General features: G+C 53.7%; 1 protein-coding gene across 1 annotated transcript in view; it reads left to right on the forward strand.

Moving 5' to 3' along the window:
- PYGB (glycogen phosphorylase B) overlaps positions 1 to 19,072 on the forward strand; it is a 58,143-nt gene that overhangs the window by 35,481 nt on the left and 3,590 nt on the right. The window contains exons 6-18 of the mRNA XM_044263825.1: positions 1,203 to 1,314; positions 1,699 to 1,781; positions 2,934 to 3,077; positions 3,685 to 3,777; positions 5,051 to 5,197; positions 6,681 to 6,844; positions 7,768 to 7,882; positions 9,034 to 9,135; positions 9,809 to 9,956; positions 12,910 to 12,968; positions 14,888 to 15,029; positions 16,821 to 17,028; positions 18,401 to 18,535. Of these exons, the coding sequence (XP_044119760.1) occupies positions 1,203 to 1,314; positions 1,699 to 1,781; positions 2,934 to 3,077; positions 3,685 to 3,777; positions 5,051 to 5,197; positions 6,681 to 6,844; positions 7,768 to 7,882; positions 9,034 to 9,135; positions 9,809 to 9,956; positions 12,910 to 12,968; positions 14,888 to 15,029; positions 16,821 to 17,028; positions 18,401 to 18,535 (1,652 nt within the window). The remainder of the gene's footprint in view (positions 1 to 1,202; positions 1,315 to 1,698; positions 1,782 to 2,933; positions 3,078 to 3,684; positions 3,778 to 5,050; positions 5,198 to 6,680; positions 6,845 to 7,767; positions 7,883 to 9,033; positions 9,136 to 9,808; positions 9,957 to 12,909; positions 12,969 to 14,887; positions 15,030 to 16,820; positions 17,029 to 18,400; positions 18,536 to 19,072) is intronic.

Below are 19,072 nucleotides of genomic sequence, written 5' to 3' on the forward strand. Positions count from 1 at the left end.
AGGAGAGGTGGTTAGGGATGCTTTGGAGGGCTTGTAACTGGCTTGGACAAGGCTTTGGGGAGCCGGGGGAAGAGGGAAAGGGAGGGGAAAGGTGATACTAAGGTTCTCTTGATGCTATCCTGTAGTCCTTTTGGCTGTAGGAGGGGATTTCATCTTGTAAAGCTACAGAGTTGAAACTGTATGAGCCCCCACAGACATGCTTGAGTGTGAGAAGCCCCTTCCAGGGGTCTGAGGGTTGGAAGTGACCGTAAGACTTGTGCATATCTTCCTGTCCTTGGTAAGAGTAAAGCAGATACTTGTGGACAGAGGGCGTCAGGAGGGGACATGGCAGGCCTTATGTTTGGAGCACAGGCCCTACATTTTCCATTGTGAGTAGAGTGTGGCCTGGTTTGGTTTCTCTGAGGATTAGAGGTCAAGACCTTCTGCAGACATTGGGAAATGGCATCAGAAATAGAAGCTGTCTGTGGAGAAGTTAGCTGAGTCCTGCAGTTGCACAAGCAGAGTTGAGCAAGAAGAGGGCAGAGGACGAGGATTGAGGAGGTGTGGCTGCTAGCCCTGAGCATCAGTGAGGTTGACATAGTGGCCCCTTGAGCAGCTGAGTGGGAAGAATTCTTTTTTTTATTTTTTAAGATTTTATTTATGTATTTGACATAGAGATCATAAGTAGGCAGAGAGGCAGGCAGAGAGAGAGAGGGAAGCAGGCTCCCTGCTGAGCAGAGAGCCCCATGTGGGGCTTGATCCCAGGACCCTGAAATCATGACCTAAAGCCAGAGGCTTTAACCCACTGAGTCGCCCAAGCACTCCACGAATTCTCCCATCCAAGTACTAACCAGGCCTGACCCTGCTTAGCTTCCGAGAGCAGACGAGATCGGGCGCATTCAGGGTGGTATGGCCGTAGACCACTCCACGAATTCTTAATGCCAGTGTTGAAGGAGATGAACTCAGAGAAGATAGATGTGACCTCAAGAGTGTGGTCAGGACCTTCCTGCAGGGCTACCACAGGTGCTTTTGGCCTGGGCTGCCCTTGGGCTGGACTGTGGCCTGTCACAGGGTGAGTAGCAGGAGTCTGGGGTAGAAGAACAGCCAGAGGGCAAGCAGGTTGGCTGCCAGCATGCAGCACAATGTTATTGGTGGAATGAGGAGGCCTGGGCCTGGGGCCTGCATCTCTGACTGACTGGATTGGACCATCTCTCCTTGGCCAGGTGGTGCTGGCCATGCCGTATGACACCCCGGTGCCCGGCTACCAGAACAACACTGTCAACACCATGAGGCTATGGTCCGCCAAGGCGCCCAACGACTTCAAGCTCCATGACTGTGTGTTCTGCCTCTCTTGTCTCTTTTGGGTGGTTTCCCCCAAACTTGCCCCTCAGAGCTCTTATCCTGTCTGCACTGTCCCTGCTGTGGAGAGCATGAGGCTCTCCTTATAAGGCAGAGAGCGACTCCTCAGAGACCTGGGGCCTCCCAGGGAGCACCCCCGGGCAAAGCCAGTGCTCCTGGGACCCTGTGCCTTCAGGAAGGAGCGAGGGGCCTGGGGTCCTGTAGGGTGTGAGGGCTCAGTGAAACCATGGCTCTGGGGGTACCCCCTGTTTGGGAATGCCCCTCCCACAGTTCAGGGAGGTGAGGGGGAAACTGGAGGCAGAGGGCACATGGGGAGTCGGGAAGGCACACGGGTCCTGACTTCACCGTCTCTGCTCACAGTTAATGTGGGTGGCTACATCGAGGCAGTCCTGGACAGGAACCTGGCCGAGAACATCTCCAGAGTCTTGTATCCAAATGATAATGTGAGTAGCTCACGTGGTTGGTTCTCATCTACTAGGAAAGTACCCTGGGGGGCTGGAGCTGTCTAGAAGAACCACACTTATCATCAGGTCAAGACCACATAAGTGCTCACCAGCAGCCCTCATGTGGTTCCCTGGGGTGAGGACGGCACCACATGCTTGATTATGCCCCACGAGTCTGTGTGTGTCTCTCAGCATCTCCCCCTTGCCGTCTCCCTAAGGGGACACTTTGGGAGGTTCGTGGCCTCTTCTCACACATCCACGCTGCCCCATACACGGCTGCTGTAGGCTGGCTCTTAGCTGACCCATATGAGGCCATATGCAGGGCGCCATAGGGGCAACGTGACTTCACATGTGGCCAGCTTCTGCTCTTCTGCCATGTGATGCTGCTTCCCTGAGAGTTGGGTGACCCCTTTCTCAAGTGGGGATAGCAGTCCCTGTTTGTCAGTGATGCCTTGAGGCATATGCAGTCATGGTTTGAAAAACTTTTAGTATGTGCCACCACCCACTAGATGAAGTCCCAACCACAGCCTCCATTGCCACCGAGTTTAACATCTGCTGGCTTCGTTATTGTTGCCAGGCAAGAGCCCTTTGGAATTCACCTGTCTTAGTGGGTTTGCATTTTCTATTTAATCCGAGTAATATGTACACATTAGTCGCAAAGGGCATTGGTGCTGAAAGGCTCACAACCAAACACACCCCATCCTCACTACCCCTGCCAAGATTTTAAGCATTTTACCCCCGCCAAGATTTTAAGATTCTAAAGTTTTGGAGCTTGTGCTCCCGATTGACTCTGGGTGTTAAGGAAAGAGACCTGCATGCCTGCTGTCCTCATGCAGGGCAGTGTGACCCTGTGCTGGCTGCCTACCTGTCTGAAGATCACACGCAGATTAGGCCGTCATCACTTAATGCCTGTGCCCTCGAGCTGCAGGTTACCTGACCTTGGGCCCAGGCCGGGCGAGCGGTGGGGGGTGGAGGTGTCTGTGACCTGCTAGCCCCTGAGGGCTCCCATTCTCATGCACACATATGTCCCTGCATCCCTGGAGCGGGATCTTTCAGCCTAGTGCCCTTCTTGGGTCCTGAGGGGGTCCCTCGAGGGACCCTGTGCTGGTCCTGCTGGCTGTTGGTGATGCCAGCTCTATCCCATGCCTGCAGTTCTTCGAGGGGAAGGAGCTCCGCCTGAAGCAGGAGTACTTTGTGGTGGCTGCCACCCTCCAGGACATCATTCGCCGCTTTAAGTCCTCCAAGTTTGGCTGTCGGGACCCAGTAAGGACCTGTTTTGAGACCTTCCCCGACAAGGTTGGTTTGTTGATGGGTCTTAACCCCGGTGCAGAAGGCAGGACTTTCCCAGGCTCTGTTTGTTCCTCAAGGTTGGGGTTCCTCAAGGTAGGGGAGGGGCAGGACCTCGGTCTCCGCTTATCCTGGTCTCCTTGTTGTCAAGGCCTGGGCCCCTCCTCTCTGACTAGGGCCACACAGGGCATCCTAGGAGAAGCAAGGGACACTGTAAAAGGTTCCCGTGGGCGAAACATGATGCATTTGCAGGCTGGGTTCTGTGTTTTTAAACAAGGCCAACGTTTCCTAGAGGGGAGGAACGTTCTGGGCCAGGGGGAGCAGAGAGAGCATGAGGAGGGCTTTGGAAGCGGGCCAAAGGTCCTACTGAGGAACCTGCCTCCAGGGTCTTCCTGGCCCCTCCCTGTGGCCCCTGTGACCCCGTTGTACTCCCTGTTCCTTGGCTGGTTGTCCTGCTGGGCTCAGCACCTGTGCCATGCTTTCAGCTCCCATTGTTGGCCCTGTAGACCAGGCTTCTCAGGGGTAGGCAGCTGAGAACCCCCATTCTGCACACAATGACCACAGTGGTGCCCGTGCAGGTAAGAGGATTGAGGGGGAGACCCTATGTAAATTGCAGGTCGCCATCCAGCTGAATGACACCCACCCAGCCCTTGCCATCCCTGAGCTCATGAGGATACTGGTGGACGTGGAGAAAGTGGACTGGGACAAGGTGAGCACCGAAGGCTGGGCACCAAGAATATGGTATCCCCACAATCATGGGCATGTGGGGTGATGGTGTCCCCTGCAGATACCTGGGTATGTGGGGTGATGGTATCCCCCAAGACCTGCATGTGGGGTGACAGTGTCCCCCAGACCTGGGTACATGGGGTTATGGTTTCCCCCTCCAAGACCTGCGTGTATGGTGGTCGTGTCCCCCATAGACATGTGGGGTTATGGTGTTCCCCCCAGACCTGCATGGGGGAGGACAGTGTTCCTCACAGACCTGGACACATGGGCTTATGATTCCCCCCCCACAAGCCTGCATGTGGGGTGATGGTGTCCCCTTCACTTTCAAGCTTGTCCCAACAACAGTGGTGAGTACTGAGCTGGCCCTAGGATGCTGAGGAAGGCTTTTCTCCTGTGGCCTGGGGAAAAAGGGACATTGTCCCTGAGGAGACAGAGCCATGGGGAGGAGGACGTTCCAGGAGTGGGTCTGGGGTTTCTCCCAAGGGACCAGGACACGGTGGGTGGGGCAGTGGTACAGAGGCACATGAGCAGTTTTCTGGAAGACAGGAAAAGGATCCTGACACTTCTTAGAGCTTCTCACATACATTTTCTCATCTTAGAATTGTGACAAAATCCCCAGAAATATCAAGTGTAAAGAAACACATTGTTTATGTTTTTATGTTTATTCTCCTGATTCATTTGGTCCTAGATCCTTGTATAGTGGGATTTTCTTGATCTAGTTTAAATCAACATGTAAAACTGTAGAGCAACTTTTCTGTCATGGTGTAGAACCCAGATCCCCTTTCTGGTTTGCAGTGCATTTCCAGGTAGGGTAGGCAGCACCCCCATGGTCCCATCTGCTCTTGGCCAGTGGAGGGAGGCCACACAGTTTCCCAGTGTTCTCGGACTGGATGTGAGATTAGTTGGGTGGAAATAAATTAGAAAATTGTTTGGTGTTCTGCTTTGTTCACCAATAAAAAATGGTTTACACAGAGGAAAAGTCAGTCAGTGAATGATGCCACATGGTGAGGTAAGCGTTACTCATTTTATATGTTAGGAAGTAGAATGTACGTGGTCATGTCTGAAATGTAAAGGGCATGGTGCTCACTTGTGGGTTTTGAGAAGATTCTAGACAGGGCCAGAGGGCAGGCTGGCCTGGCCCCTTTCTGGTGGGATCCGAATATCTCTGTTTGATCCTGGGCTTGCCCCTTGCCTAGGCATCTGGTAGAAGAACTGTTCCTAAACAAAATGCATTGGAATGTTCTGGAATGTTCTAGGCCTGGGAAATCACAAAGAAGACCTGTGCATACACCAACCACACCGTGTTACCCGAGGCCTTGGAACGATGGCCTGTGTCCATGTTTGAGTCGCTCCTGCCACGGCACCTGGAGATCATCTATGCCATCAACCAGAGGCACCTAGATGTGAGCAGCAGGGACGTGGGTGGGAGATTTGGGGTTGCTGCCTGACCACCCCATGTCATGATCAGGGGTGGAGGTGGTGGGCAGAGGTAAAGGGCCCTCCCATCCTCCACATGGAATCGTCTGGCCTAGAACATGTGCCTTATTTCTTGAATAGGATCTGCCCAGCTGAGGACTTGGGACAATCTGGCAGAGGTGGCAGAGTCAGTGATATCTAGTTCCCACACCTAGACCCCCACAGTGTATGTAGGAGTCCTGGATTCAGGTCTTTTTAAAACATTCCCATTCTTGAGTGGGGCTCAGATGTGTCTGTTCTTGAAATGTCTTTGTCCTGGGCCATACAGCAACATTTGGGTGATTTGGAAACCAAGTAGCATTTGTCTTTTCTCTGTTACCTGCAGAGAGGAGAATGTACATGAAAAGGGCAACTTCGAGTCCAGGTGTGTTTGTTGTTCTTTTTTTTTTTTTTTTTTTTTTAAAGATTTTATGTATTTATTTGACAGAGAGAAATCACAAGTAGATGGAGAGGCAGGCAGAGAGAGAGAGGGAAGCAGGCTTCCTGCTGAGCAGAGAGCCCGATGCGGGACTCGATCCCAGGACCCTGAGATCATGACCTGAGCCGAAGGCAGCGGCTTAACCCCACTGAGCCACCCAGGCGCCCCTTGTTGTTCATTTTTAATGATCTTTTTTTTTTTTTTTTAAGATTTTTAAAAATTTATTTGACAGAGAGAGAGAGATTACAAGCAGGCAGAGAGGCAGGCAGAAAGAGAAGGGGAAGCAGGCTCCCCGCTGAGCAGAGAGCCCGATGTGGGGCTCAATCCCAGGACCCTGGGGTCATGACCTGAGCCAAAGGCCAAGGCTTAACCCCACTGAGCCACTCAGGTGCCCCTGTTATTCTTTTTTTTTTTTTTTTTTAAGTTTTTTTTAATTAATTTTTTGAGAGAGAGAGAGCACAAGTGAGGGGATGGGTGGAGGGAGAGAGAGAGAAACAGACCCCCTGGTGAGAGCGGAGCCAGACTGGGGCTCAACCCTGGGCTCGATCCTAGGATCCCGGGATCATGACCTGAGCCGAAGTCAGACACTTAACTGACTGAGCCACCCACATGCCCCTGTTGTTCAGTTGTTTAACCTTCTGGTGAAAAAGCAGCCATTACCAGCTGATCAGACTGTGGCTGGACCGTGCCTAGGCCCTGAGGGCAGCACTCTTGTCTCATCCTTGTGAGTCAGTGGCATGCCTCCGCACCAAGGTCCTCTGACTGTCTGCTTCTGGCAGGGCAGGTTTGCTGAGTCCTCTGGCCAGCACAGGCCCCTCCCTGGGTGGCAGCAGCATGGAGAGCTCCTCCTGCCCTCAGGGCTCTGGGAAGTGCATTCCAGGAACTCAGAGGCATATATGGAGTATAGCAACCCCAGGTTTTTTTTGGAGGAGGTGGACTCTTCCATGTGGGCCTCTGGGCCTTCTGCTCACAGCTCTCTGTCTTGGCAACAGCACGTGGCTGCCCTGTTCCCCGGGGATGTGGACCGCCTGCGGAGGATGTCTGTGATTGAGGAAGGGGACTGCAAGCGGATTAACATGGCCCATCTGTGTGTGATCGGGTCGCATGCCGTCAATGGCGTGGCAAGGATCCACTCGGAGATTGTGAAGCAGTCAGTGTGAGTAGGGCCAGCATTTGCCCTGAGCTGGGTGTATCTCCTTCCTGACCCCAGATCTGCCTCTGGGGACGGTTAGCAGCCAGACACATGGTGGCTGAGGCCTGTTGCCCACGTTCCACACTTGCTCTGCTGCCGTCATGCACGCTGACTTAACTGCCTAGGGCATATCCTTCTGTGGCTGAAGACACTGAGGGCTCCAACTCAGTGGTATTAAGGTGCTGAGCCTTCTTGTCACCAGTGCCGTCCTCTTTTCAGGCTCTCCCCTCACCATCTGCTGCTTGCCAGGTGCTGGGAGTGCCCCACTTCAGGACAAGTGTCCGAATGCCTAGACAGCATGGAGGTCAGGTCAGGGAAGAGCCAGGGCTCGTCAGCGAGAGGAAGGAAGTATTCTTAGGTCGGATCTCATGCTTCTGCTCCCTCTCTTGGTGGGATGTGATCTTGGAACTCCTTCCCTCCATCCTCGACCCAGATGTGTGTGGAGCACCTCCATGACACTGGGTCTGCCCGTGTGGAGGCTTCTGTGTTCCCAGGGCCAGCCCAAGGGCTTCGTGTGTAATAGTCTTCATTCCCTGCAGCAGGCCTGTCAGTGGGGTACATCCCCATTTTACAGATGAGGAAACTAAACCCCAGTTCTCAGGCTTCATAGCCTGTACCCTCTCCAGTGTCACAGTCCCCGTGGAAGATGGCTAGGCTCCACTGCCTGTATGGTCATTGCTCTGTGGCCGAATGTACAGTGCTTTGAAAAGCGTGTGCTCTATGCCCACTGTGGTCAAGGTGGGCAGTAATGCTAACTGCTCTGTGCTCTTTCGAAAACAGAACAGAAAAACGGAACTTTGGGACCTTCCAGAAGATTTCCTTAATGTTTTCTTGCTCACCTTGTTCCAAACACAGCTCTTGTGTTACTTGCCTGTCTTCTCTCTTAGCTTTAAGGATTTTTATGAGCTGGAGCCAGAGAAGTTCCAGAATAAGACAAACGGCATCACACCACGACGGTGGCTGCTGCTGTGTAACCCAGGGCTGGCTGACACCATCGTGGAGGTGAGACCCATGGCACCTGAGTCCCCAGGTTGCTGCGGGCACACTTAGATCCTCAGCTGTCACCCAAGGCCCACAGGCCTGTCGCCAGGATGTGCTGAGGGGGTAGCGATCCTCCTTTGTGTGTTGGCCGGTAGTGGCTCCTGGCTGGGGACGTATGGAGTCAGATATGGGGACATTGAGCCAAGCTATACTGCCAGTCAGTGGCCCTAGCGGCTTGTGCAGGGGTTCAGAAGTGAGGTCCTAGGCTTTGGGAAGGACTGGGGTGGGGCCGCCTAGCTGAGCAGCAGCCACAGACCCACTGGAGAGGTTTGGTGAGGCAGACACGCAGTGAGAAGCTGATCATTTATGTGCTTGTGCAAGAAGGAAGGAGGAAGTGGGTGCTTTTACACACCAGGTGCTGTGCTGGCCTTGAGAATGCAACAGGTGGCTGGAGGGTGACGCCTGGCGAGGGCCTGCCATGGGGACACTGGCAGTCTGGCAGGGAAGGCAGCCCTGGCAAAGGGCCAGCAGAGCACAGACCTGAAGGGCTAAGGGGAGGGAGCCAGGAGCCCTGACTCTGCTCCTTTGGCCGAGGGGCATGGCCCACCTGGGAGCTGGACCACCAGCGGGGCTCAGTACCAGGTGAGGCAGGCAGAGGGAGGACAGGCCAGGAGTTTTCCTTGTGATCCTAAGTTAGCAACAGGGGCACTTGGCGGGGGCACTTGATGAGCAGTGCATGCAGACTGACGCCCCTGCTGTAGTGCAGAGGGCCGGACCAGGAAGTGGCTGGAGGGTGCAGGGCCTTGGGTATGGGTGAGGAGCTGCTGGGCCATGGTTGGCTCCCAGGTTTGGAACGTGTATGTGAAGGGGACAAGGAAGGATTGCATGATTATTGTGGATGTTTGAGCTTGACCAGACTGTGACGTCCTAGTCAGGAGCAAACCCAGGTCTGATTGGAAAGAGCCTGGGGAAGGAATGCTCACAGCAGCTGCGGCCAAGGTCTGGGAGTGTTTTCTGATTGCTGGCTATTGTGAGAGAGAAGCAGGCCTGGGGCCAGGCTAGAGCAGATCCAGCAAGGAAAGCAGAGGCAGGGATGACAAAATGGGAAGACAGTATCCAGGACTACAGGTCCTACAGTGAGCAAAAACACTGTTTCCCTTTATGTTTTACAGAAAATCGGAGAGGGTTTCCTAACTGACCTGAGCCAACTGAAGAAGCTGTTGCCATTGGTTGATGATGAGGCACTCATCCGGGATGTGGCCAAGGTCAAGCAGGTAGGCCCAGTGTGGGACAGCAGTGCTGCGTGATCTGGGTGTCAGACCCAGTGGCTGCCCTCAGGTCACCATCAGGCGGGCAGGTGGGTGCAGACCCCAGTGCAGCCCAAGGTTGCGTTGCCCCAGGTTCTACAGGAAGAGTTTGTCCACAGGAGGAACTCTGAAAGTCCATGCAGTCCTGGCATCCCTTCACGTGGCACCTTGCTTGCTAGCGTGAGAGCCTCTCCCCAGGGCAGCCAGCCTCACAACCAGATGAGCAGGGACCCTAGAGCCCTCAAACCTGACAGGTGACCCCCATGACCAAGAACACAGCCCCTCTGGAACCTGCCTTTCTCCTGGGCTGCCACATGGTCTTAGGCCCCAGAAAGAGTCCTACCTCTTGAGTCTTCTCTCCCTGCCTGCCCCCATCTGTGTCCTTTGACACCACACTCACAACTCCCCTTCGTTCTACATTTCTTACCTTTCTGCTTCTGCGTAGGTTTGCTTTTTGGTCTAGTTTCCCATTTATTTCTGCCACCGGGGAGTGTGCCCAGCTTCAGTACCCCGCTGCCCCACCCCTATCCCCAGAAGGTCTCCGGGAGCCCCTGCCCTGCTGTGTGGCTGGAAAGCTGAAGCCTCAGTCAGACCTTGGGGACTCAGGGGTTTGACCCTCCTTGTCCTTTTTCCTCCCCAGGAAAATAAGCTGAAGTTCTCTGCCTTCCTGGAGAAGGAATATAAGGTGAAAATCAACCCTTCCTCCATGTTCGACGTGCACGTGAAGAGGATCCATGAGTACAAGCGGCAGCTGCTGAACTGTCTGCATATCATCACTCTGTACAACCGTGAGTGTGCCTGGGCACCAGGGCCTTCGCTGCAGCCCCCAGCAGCCTCCACAGCACCACAGGGACAGAGGAGCTGGGCAAGAGGCTCCACATAGTGTGGCATTCAAAATTAGTTGTTATCCGGTAGACTTGTCATGAGTTACTGGGAAAGATTTTACTTAACAGAATCATTTGAAGTATACTTCCCAAAAATAAAATAGAAGGTGTTAAATTTATACATGTACCTTAAACTGAGCAAACATGAATCAAAGAACCACTAAAAGTAAATATGAATATTTGCCAGATTTTTATATATATAATAAAGTCTTATGCAAAAACTTAGATTTTAGAATTTTGTAATTTAATATGCTGACTCTTAATTTTGAAAACCAAGGAACCGCAAATACTCTATTCAGGATACAGAGCTCGTCATATTGGTCAGGTGGAGGAAACCGCTCCCTCGTGAGAGAGTTAAGTAACAGGACAGGTGACGTTCATGGCTGAGTGTTTCTGATGCTCCTGGCGCCAACCCTCCAGGAAAAGCCCCAACCAAGGGCCACCTGTGTGTGGCTGAAGGAGGCACTCCACAGGCCCTCTCTGGCCAGAGACAGCAGTTCAAAGAGTCTGTGATTTGTTTTCTTTGCCATGGTTTTCTTTTGTGGTGGTTATTTTCCACCTTTTCTTTGTTCTGGGCCTCTGCTGGAAGCACCCCATCCATCCCCTGTCTGTGAGCAGCTATGATGTCCCTGGGTGCCCACGCCCATCCCTGTCGGTCTGCGTGGGCCTGAGTGCTTCTTTCCCATCCACACCACTTCTGGGCTTGCTAGCTTTCTATGGCATCCTGTGAGCCCAGCTGTACTACCAGGCAGGCCGCTGGGGGCTTGGGCCATTCCCCCCCATCATCTCCCCTGCCTGCCAGGTGCGCTTTCTCCCTGGTCATAGCAGACTGCCATGTCACTCTGCTCTGCTGTCCCAATTCCCATCTCAGTCTGAAGATGAACACAGTCCGTGCTCACCACCCATCTTTCTGCAAAGCTGTCCTGCTCTGCCCTTCTGCCCATATTTCCCTCTGGTTCATGACAGCCAGTTGTGTGAATTGTGCTGAGTGAGTTCTTGCTTGTTCAGAACATGTAGGACATTTGCAGGTGACATTCTTGGCTTCACTTTCTTTCCTTGAGCATCTTTTAGGTCCCTCCTGCACTGTCTAGAGCAGGGGGACATTGGTGTGTCGTGGTGTCATGAGGACCTGTGCTGATGTCATTGGGCTGGTCTTGGTACTGAATGTTGTAGGTCAGTTTTCCTGGATACTCAGGGCATTCCGAATACACTCACTGAGGTCTTGTATAATTTCTAGGAAGGTCTCTTGAAGTGTATTTAAAACATCTATTTGGCGCCACCGTTTTGGTTTCCTTCTTCCCAGGTTCCAGTGAGGTGTGCGATGGCTTCCTTCTACCTATTTTCTTCTTGTCTCTTGAGTACTCTCCAAACATTTCCAAAGATCTTTCCTTTCCTGCTATGTTGTCTACTTTTCTTGTTTCTATCCTCTGTGTGTTGTGTGTGTGTGCTTTTTCTATCTGGCTCTTTCTTGGCTTCCTTTCACTCCCATATCCTGACAGTTCTCATTTCATGCACTCCAGTGTGCTTCCCTCCCCGCCGGGATCTCAGTTCCCAATCTGTGGACTCTTCTAGGCTGACGGCCATCCCAAGTTGGAGGTTCTTATAGGGAGGGCGGTTCAGCTTCTTGTCCAGAGGGAAACCATGTATCTTCTGTGTTTGAATTTGCCTGAGCTGCACTACCCGGGGCTACCAGCAGGGGCTTCATGGAGCCCAGGGCAGCTGTGGGCTTCCTCAGTGCTGCCGTGGCCCCTGTCTGTGTGGCCATTGGTCCTCTGTCTTTCCAAGCCCAGGCTGGCTTAGAAGGCCACCCACCCTGACCCCTTGATTTCTGCCTGGGGGCCTCTGCCCCAGGATGTCAGACCCTCCAAGCAGGTTTCCCTAGAAAAGAGGTACAGGTCCTGTACCCCAGGACGCCAGCCCTGCCGTCAGCTCCTTTGGAGAGGCTGGGTCCTGGGGACCCCTTGCCCTCATAGCCCTATCCCCCACCCACGCTGTGATGTGGCATAGCTGTTCGGTGACCTGGAGTTTGTGTGTTTTTCCTCTTTCTGGGCTTTGGTGAAAATGTAGTTTGTGTTTTATTTTTTTCCTCCTTGCATTGTTGTTTGGTCTGATTTCTGGAAGTGGGAAAGTTCAGAACTAGGGACAGCCATATTCTTGGTAAGACCTGGAGTCATTTAAAGCTCAGCCACAATTCTTACTGCTCTGATTGGTCCCTGGCCTATGAAGAATGTGATGGAGGGCTGCCTCATCCCTCTTTGTAGACCCCCTCCAGCATCTGCCCATACCCACTGACATTGAGACCCAGGGGCCTGGCAAAGGACTCTCTCAGTCTGCTGGGGCTGCAGGTGAGCCAGCCACTGTACCTTGACCCTCGGGCTGCACCCCTGCAAGAGCTTCAGGAGAGCTTCTCACCTCTGAACACAGCAAGGGTAGGGGGAAACTTGGAGTCTTGCCTGACACCTATCAAGGGCTGACGGTACAATGACCATGATCCCGGGGCCCCCTTTTTCCAAGTATCCATCATGTGCAAGGGCCTTGATAGCCAGTGACTAGAGCCAAGCCAGCCCCCCTGCTTTGGGCTGTTCCGGAAACAGAGGTGCATCTTTTTCTTTGAGCCTTTTGGAAGAGTTTGTTCCTAGCCTCCTTCCTCACCAAAGTGGGATATAAATGCAGCATCTAGGGGCTTGTCCCCCTTTTTGTAAGTGAGAGTTCCCAACAGACACAGGGGGCCCCAGTGGCTGCACCCTGCCCCATGAGTTGGGGTTGATCTCTGAGGATGCTGGTCACCACGCCGTGTCCCAAAGCAGGGGTTTGTCTGGCTTTAGTGCCTTATTTGAATCTCTTGTTTGTCCTGCAGGAATAAAGAAGGACCCAGCCAAGGCCTTTGTGCCCAGGACTGTCATGATCGGGGGCAAGGTGAGGTGATGTCCTCTTTGCTCCTTGTTTGATATTTAGCCTTAATGCACAAACCACCATGCTTTTTGTCTGTGCAGACTGTGTCCTAACTGGGGTGCCAGCTGCCCAGTGTGCTGGACACTGCGGTGGCTCAGGGCTGGCATATGCACAGACTGCTAGAGGCCTTCTGCTTCCCCTCTGTGCCTGTGGACTGAGTTAGTTGGTTCAGTGTCCATCAGAACAGCCACAGGAGGGAGCCAAACGGGACCACTGCCTGCCAAACATAAGAGTGGGGTTCCCCAGCTACAGCGGGCTTACAGGCCCTCCATCTGATGGGTCCATGCCTTTCCTTGCATAGCTACTGCCTTCCACACCTGTGCCCAGCTCTCAGGCCCTAGCATGCTGCCCACTCACTCCCTTGTACTTGTGTGCTGAGTGGACATAGATGTCTGGCTGCTTCCTCAGCCCAGTGTACACCAGCTGGGAGCTCAGCCTAGCTTTCTTTCATTTTATTCACGGTGGTGCATGCTTTTGGACATGTGATCATGGGGTCCCATGTGCGGCCATTACTCCCTGGTGGGTCTCCTCTCCGTACTCTGAGTTCTAGGACCTGTGTTTCCACTCTCTGCCACTTTTCCCCAAGAGCCTCAGTGTCCTCAGAAAACATGAGGACACTGTGGAGCGCATCTTCTTATGGGGGACTACAGGGCGGAGACTGGGCACTATCTGCCCCGCCAGCTCAAGCACACATGAAGGTGGGCAGGAGGTATGAGCACCTGCCTGGGGCCAGCAAGCCCCACAGGGATACCAGCTGGGCCCCTTCCCTCCCCTAGTGCCTGTCGGTTCCTTTGTCAGTATCCCAGGGTGCATTTCTTAGAGGTATGGGCTTTCCAACAGTTCTTTAAATGTTCATTGTTAAAATTTTTCAGCCTAGAGAAAAGTAGAAATCCTAGTAATAATATCCATACACCCATCTCAGACTCCTGTGGGACCATTTCAAAGTCAATTCTAGACATAGTATCACTTCACCTCTAAGTACTTCACACATGTTTCTGATGACGTTTTCCTTCCAAACTGCCACAGAAACACTCTTTTTAACACCACCACACGATTCCATCTTCACACATAGATAGTGAACTTACAAATATCTGGAACAGATTGATTAACTCTGGACCCCGGCAGGGCCTCACCTGGTGATTGCTTGTTGTCTGCCACCTCATCGTCGGTGGCTTTCCTCCATGCCACCTGCAACTGATTTGTTACAGAGACTGGGCTGTGTGTCTTCCAGATATCTGTCTGGCATGTTCCAGTATGTTGCTTAGTTCCTTGTGTTTCCTATAAGTTGGTAGTTCTGAAAGTCTTCATCCTTTTTTTTTTTTAATTTTTATTTTCATTTTTTATAAACATATAATATATTTTTATCCCCAGGGGTACAGGTCTGTGAATTGCCAGGTTTACACACTTCACAGCACTCACCAAAGCACATACCCTCCCCAATGTCCATAACCCCACCTCCCTTCTCCCAACCCCCCTCCCCCCAGCAACCCTCAGTTTGTTTTGTGAGATTAAGAGTCACTTATGGTTTGTCTCCCTCCCAATCCCATCTTGTTTCATTTATTCTTCATCCTTTTATCTCATTTCTGAAGAACTAACTAGAGTCAGAGATGCATTGGAGGCTGACAGGTTTCAGCCCAGGCTGAGGCAGCTGTTGGGTGGGCTGAGGCAGTCCCTGGAGTGAGGTCACAGGCAGGCGTTGCACCCTGTGGGGCGTGGGTTCCTCTGTCATGAGGCTGTCTGCCAGACTGCATGCAGGACAGGCAGGGGGGGCCATGTGGCCAGGTGTAACCTCAGCGATCCAGTGCAGGGCCCCAGGATGCTCTGAGGACCCTGCACTGCCCTGAGCACAGGTGTTCTTGTACTAAACCTCCCTCTGTCTCCAGGCGGCCCCCGGTTACCACATGGCAAAGATGATCATCAAGCTGGTCACATCCATTGGCAGTGTCGTCAACCACGATCCTGTTGTGGGTGACAAGCTCAAAGTGATCTTCCTGGAAAACTACCGAGTGTCTCTGGCTGAGAAAGGTAGGCCCAGGGCAGCCATGTCAGACAGGAAAGCCTGCCCCTGCCTGGGTGGGATGTGGGTGGTGGTTGCTGATGGGGCCGATGAACTCTGCCCCAGATACCAGGCTCTCCCTGCTGGAGCGGGCCTCCGTTCTAGCAGTGAAAGGCTTCGGGGAAGCTCTCTGCCCATCACCGAGTGCAGAGAGTTACTCTCAACCTCAGACATCCTTCGTCTCCAGACCTTCTCACTTCTGCCTGTGACCTCCTCTGCTCCCCAGCTTTCATTTCTGCTCTTAGAGCTCACTCATTTCTGCTCTTAGAGCTTCCAGGTCGGCCTCCTCATCCCCTCCTCCCACGGCCAGAGGGTGCTTCTGCTAGCACTACCGATGTGCTCTCAGGGGCGTAACTGCTTCTGATCTGGGCCGGCACCTGCCTCTTCTGTGTTTCCAAAGGCAATTTAGGGCCTGACATCACGCCCCCTGGGGCTGTTCCTCCAAGGGTGTATGTTGCCCTCTGGAGAAGTTCCTGCAGCCAGGTGTGCCTTTGAGCATGACTATCCTGAGCTGGGCAGGACTTTCTAAACTGGCCCTGTCTGGAGGTCATGGCAGGAAGCAAGAGATGGGAAGCCTGAGCTCTGAGTAGCAGGGACATCTGGAGCTCAGACAGACCAGCAGTTGCCTTCTACCCTGAATAACGATGTGCAGGCTGACTCGCTCCCCTTTCCTGCCAGTTCGGCCAGCTCATCGGACCATCTCTGGGTCCCTCAGCTGTCACAGACCATATGTGGTTCAGGGTCAATGCCATGCTTAGCTCCTCACTGAGCTTCTGACATATCTTTGTCAAGCCCTTTGCCGCCTGGAACTGCCCTTCCTCACTGTTATTTGGGGCCGGCTGGCTCCTGGGCATCTTTAGAACTGAACTTGGGGTGCCTGTTCTGGGACCTCAGAGCTGAAGTCTGGGTCCCCCAAGTGCTCCCTCAGCTCTTGAACTTGCTGTAGCAGCATGTACACTATCACATCAGCCTGCTCTCTGTGTAGAGATATAAGGGGGCTGGAGATGCCTGTATCTCTTTACCCTGACTCCTTGGGCTTGACCTTGAAGAAGGGCTGGACTCTGCTCTTTGCTGACCCCAAGTGCCAGCCACTGGGCTGGGGGAGCAGCATCAGCTCCATGGACAAGATGAAGGTGTGGGAGCAGGGAGGCCAGGGCGGGGTAGGAAAATGGAGCTTTCCCACTAGCCACATCTTCGAGGCACAGGGAGCCCACCCTTGGGAGAAACCTCGGGGCCCTGCCATTAGGGTCATCATCGTGGCAAGCTGTGCCCAGGCTGCATACTATAGAGTGACTTGCATGCATGTGAACACAAGGAAGTTCCTAGTTCTCTGGTTCTGTGAATCCAAAGTCCTCTTGAAGTGCTCTAAGGAGCCTTCCGACCTGATGCCATGAGACAGAACTCCTTTCGGGATGAAACAGAGTGATAACACCAAAAGCCAGAACCAGGGTCCCCCAGGCTATGGTTGGGCCCAGTCCCTGGAAGGTCCCAGAACAAAGGTCTTTTGTGACCTGGGGTCTTCTCAGGAGTTACCATATTGGCTTCAGGCTGCTCTGACTCAGGAAGGGAAGCCCTTACAGGCTAGCATGGGTGGGCTGCAGGGCTCAGGCCCATCCTGGACTGAGCAGCAGATGGCACCTGCTCTGGGAACACCAGCTGTGGGCTGGAGGAGGGCGTGTGGTTTCCCTACACAGAGTTCCCATGGCTCTCATGCTGTGAGCAGCTTGTGGTGACATACCTTCTCGCCCACCTGCTTGCAGTGATCCCCGCAGCAGACCTGTCCCAGCAGATCTCCACTGCAGGCACCGAGGCCTCGGGCACAGGCAACATGAAGTTCATGCTCAACGGGGCCCTTACCATTGGTACCATGGACGGCGCCAATGTGGAGATGGCTGAGGAGGCTGGGGCTGAAAACCTCTTCATCTTTGGCATGCGTGTGGAGGACGTTGAGGCCCTGGACCGGAAAGGGTGTGTGTCCCTCCCTGTGCTGTCAGGGCCCAGCAGCTCCCTGGGCATGGCTTGGAGCACTGGGGGTGGGGGAGCTGAGAGCACTCTGGGAGCCAGGCCCATGCTTGCTGGGGTGATGCCCACCTGGCAGCTGGGGGTGGCTGTGGGCACATTGGCTGAGCCTGCTCCTCTCCTGAGCACCCCACAGGCTGTCCCGAAGGCTGGCTTGGGCGGGAACTAGATGTTCTGTGCTGGTCTCCACTGGCCCAGACTGTGGGTTCAGAGCGAGTGTTTTCAAAAGGGTAGAAGGCCCTGGTCTCTGGAGGCAAAGCCCTGAGCACTCCAGGCCAGTGTGGGGATTTGGGGTTGGCCTGCAGCTGAGATTCCCTGGACTGATTCTGTAAAGTAAACTGATCGTCTTGGAATAGTATCAAGTTTTAAGAAAAGTTGCAAAGAGATCTCAGAGTTCTGTAGTTTTCCTATTGCTGACATCTTCCTAAGTAGGGTGGTACGTTATCAGAATTAGCTAACCAGCAGCAGCGCAGTGTTACTTAAAGTCCCTGCTTGATTTTAGTGTTTCTTCATGAATGTCCTCTGTCCCAGGATCCCACCCAGGGCACGCTTGTGTTTAGATGGCAGGTCTTCAGTCTCCTCTGGTCTGTGACACATTCTCAGCCTTTCCTCATGTGTCATGACCTCAGACCCTCTTGAGTTTGGCCGCAGCCTGATTCAGAGCAATAATGCAAAATCAAAGACAGTAGTGCCTAATTGCCTAAAAGCTCTCAGGGGAATTGATGAGGCCTCAGGCACCAGCTGAGTGAAAACCCAGAAGTCATGGATGAGAGTCACCCAACCTGAGAACACTCCCCCCACGTGTCCTTTTCTGCCTGACCCTCAGTTTGGGCTTTCTGCCACATCAGTCTCCTGGCACTGCACACCTGCACACCTGCTCCATGCTTCGCCCCCCACCCCTGCCCCTGCTCCGCTCCAGACTCCGATGGCTGTGGCCTCTTGTGTCTGGTTGTGCTCATTTCCTTTGTCGTGGTGGCCGGGGGTAGGGGGTGGCAGGAAGCAGGGCAGGGACAGTTAGAGGTAGGGTGTGGGGGAGTGGCGTGGAGGTGGCATGCAGTGGGCATATTCTCGGGCAGCCTTCCCCTACAGGAATATGATGGTACCAAGCATGTGATTCTGGGTCTTCCAGTGATTGTGTTTCTCTAACCAGGGAGCTGCAGGATTCATTCTGCCCGTCTAGCACATCGCTGCCTCTGTGGGGCCCAGCGGTGCATGTGGCTAGGCAGGCCCAGAGCCAGGGTTGGTCTGGGACCAGAGGTGTGCCCAGTACAGACACCCTCCCTCACTCCGGAACCTGAGGTTTGGCCCCACCTTTCCACAGGTACAATGCCAGAGAGTACTATGACCGCCTGCCCGAGCTGAAGCAGGCCGTGGACCAGATCAGCAGCGGCTTCTTCTCTCCCAAGGAACCAGACTGCTTCAGGGACGTGGTCAACATGCTGCTGAACCACGATAGGTTCGTTCTCCTGTCCCTTCCCACCGCTGGCCAGACAGAGGGGGGTCCTCCTGGTGGGCCAAAGCCTGCACTTTGGGGATGACCCATGGTAAGGCTTGCTCCCCACCCCAGCCCATGGGCAGAGCCCCAGGCTATCAACCGGGTCCTGCAGGGGCCTCTGGAGGTGCTTGCCTGCTTGGGGCCCTGGTGGTAGGGGTGGCCAGTGCATGGTCCAGCCCCGGGGCCCCCCAGCACTGGCTAACCCTACTCCCCCACCAAAGGGCACGACAAGCAGAAGGTGGTTTCACATGGGGCTGGTGTGAGGCAATTCCTGACCCTCTCTTCCCTGTGGGCAGGATGCTCCAGAAACCTCTGTGGGGCGGGGTGAGGTGGGGGGCTGGGCCTCTACAACCAAAGTCCCACAGGCCCAACTGAGCCAGATGTTGGCCAGTGGTGACACCAGGTGGTTTAAGAGGAATTAACTTGTGATGCAAATTAAGTTGTGATATTTTATTACAACGCATCAACAAAGGGCTATACTGTCCACATTCCCGCACG

This window comes from Neovison vison, chromosome 8 (assembly GCF_020171115.1).
Source record: "Neovison vison isolate M4711 chromosome 8, ASM_NN_V1, whole genome shotgun sequence".
NCBI classification, from domain to species: Eukaryota; Metazoa; Chordata; class Mammalia; order Carnivora; family Mustelidae; genus Neogale; species Neogale vison.